Below are 2,345 nucleotides of genomic sequence, written 5' to 3' on the forward strand. Positions count from 1 at the left end.
GGCAGCCTGGAGCTCTACTCCCCGCCGCGCAGGCAACGCACCGCCTCGTCCAGCAGCGTCCTGAGCTCGCCGGAGTCATCTCAGGGAGAGCCGGGGCAGCTGCCGCCCTTCCCGGGGGCTGGCGGCGTGAGGGAAGAGGGGGCTGGGTGGTCCGGTCCAAAAGGGACGGGCAGGAGCCGTGAGCCGGGCCCGGTGTTGGAAAAGTCCGGCAGGGTTCTGAGGGCGATGGTGCAGGGACCCCGCCGAGGAGAAGCCCCCTCGTCCCTGCAGAAAGCCACAAGCACTCCTCGGGCAGCACTGCCTCCCGTTAGTGGTGAGCCACAGCGCTCAGCACCGTATGACGGTGCCACTGATGATGAACCAGGTGATGATCTAAGGAGAGAGTCAACAAAAAGCCTGTGTTGTCAGACAGGCAAACCCAAGAGATACCAGCTTATGCCAGTAGTGGTCTTGGATCCTCAAGAAGTGCCAGTGTGGCTGACAAACATGAAACTCAACAAAAAGGCAGATATTCAACCTGCCTGCCAGCAACTGGTGTCTCCTTTGGGCCGTCAAGGAATCTTGGAGAATAAACATAAAAGTACGAAAGTTGTTTCTGGAGAGGGAAGTACCTGTAGAAAAGCTTGCATCAGTGGCGTCAGTGCCAGCCGGTGGGGGACGCAAACAAGGCTCCGTCCAAAAAGGCACAAAAACAAGAGACAGCAGCAGCCTAATAACTCTTTTTTCAGACCACAGATGAGGCAAAAAGGAATAAAGAAGGGTGTCCTGGAGGCGTCTGCAAACGTAGCAGACGATGACTATTCACTCCTCAATGACTCCCATTCCTGGGGTCGAGTTCGAGCATCTTTGTCCTTCCATAAGAAGAAGAAAGTTACCACAGAAGAGAGTTCCTGCAACAGCATCCTTTGTACCCCTTCTGTGAAATCCCAGCTTTCAGGGCACCAAGCAACCCTATCTGCTCAGTGCTGTGCTTGGTCTGCTTCCTCCATGGCCCTGCTGGCTCCCAGCAATTCCTGTTCTGTCCTGGAGCTAATGCTTACGGATGCAGAGAAGGTGTTTGGGGAATGCCACCAGGAGGGGCCTATTGCTTTTGAGGAATGCATTCCTTTAGATAAGATGAAAGATTGCAAGAAAATTGGAGAAGGGGTGTTTGGAGAGGTCTTCCAGATTGACAGTGAGAGAGGACCTGTGGCCTTAAAAATAATTCCCATTGAAGGGACTGAAAGGGTAAATGGTGAAGCTCAAAAGAGCTTTGGAGAGATTCTGCCTGAGATAATAATTTCAAAAGAGCTGAGTCTTCTATCTGAAGAGTCTGTGAATAGGACTGTTGGGTTCATCAGCTTGTACTCTGTGCACTGTGTTCAAGGGGCCTACCCTAAGTATCTCCTGGAAGCCTGGGACAAATACCACAATGTGACGGGATCAGAAAATGATCGGCCAGACCTTTTTGGGGACAAGCAGCTCTTCATGGTTCTGGCGTTTGAATTTGGAGGCAGTGACTTAGAGAATATGAGAAACAGGCTCAGTTCAGTGGCATCAGCAAAAAGCATTTTGCACCAGGTCACTGCGTCCCTGGCTGTGGCAGAACAGGAACTGCACTTTGAGCACAGAGACTTGCACTGGGGGAACGTGCTGGTGAAGAAAACAGATGTAAAGCAGCTTAATTATGTGTTGAATGGGGCAACCCACACAATCCCCACAGCAGGGATTCATGTCAACATCATCGATTATACTTTGTCTCGGCTGGAGAAGGACGGGTTAACTGTGTTTTGTGACCTTTCCACTGAGGAAGAACTGTTTCAAGGCACAGGGGACTACCAGTTTGATATCTACAGGCAAATGAAAGCAGAGAACTCCAACAACTGGACTGACTACCATCCACACAGCAACGTCCTCTGGCTGCACTACTTGTCTGGTAAACTTTTGAAAGACATGGGCTACAAGGCAAAGGAATCAACTTCTGCCATGAGGAAAATAAAGCAGCAGCTCATTAAGTTCCACAAAGAAGTACTGACCTTTGAGTCTGCCAGTGAAGTTTTACAGAACAGCAGGCTCTTCCAGTGAGCAAGGGAATGCAATGTTTCCAAGAACTAAGTCACCGATACGGTCTTTCTCCTTTGCTGTTCTTTATGTATGATCTTTTTAAATGTTGGCACAATGAAGAATTATTCTGATCGGTTACCAATGTGTATAATATGCTATCAAAAATGACTAACACACCCCCCCCACCCCAAAAAAAAAAAAGTCTGCTTTAAGATGTTTTCATATGTACTTTTTTTTGAGGGGTGATGTGGGGGAGGGAACAGAATTGACATTTGAGAAGCTCGGGGGGGGGGGCAGATTTC

The 2,345-nt window shown here is 49.6% G+C and overlaps 1 protein-coding gene across 1 annotated transcript; it reads left to right on the forward strand.

Moving 5' to 3' along the window:
- Positions 1-225: 225 nt before the first annotated feature.
- On the forward strand, positions 226-2,064 carry GSG2 (germ cell associated 2 (haspin)). The gene has a single exon (XM_009705264.1). It carries the CDS (start codon positions 226-228, stop codon positions 2,062-2,064), a length of 1,839 nt encoding a protein of 612 aa, XP_009703566.1.
- Positions 2,065-2,345: the final 281 nt, after the last annotated feature.

Source organism: Cariama cristata, unplaced genomic scaffold (assembly GCF_000690535.1).
Source record: "Cariama cristata isolate BGI_N322 unplaced genomic scaffold, ASM69053v1 scaffold22138, whole genome shotgun sequence".
Lineage (NCBI taxonomy): Eukaryota > Metazoa > Chordata > Aves > Cariamiformes > Cariamidae > Cariama > Cariama cristata.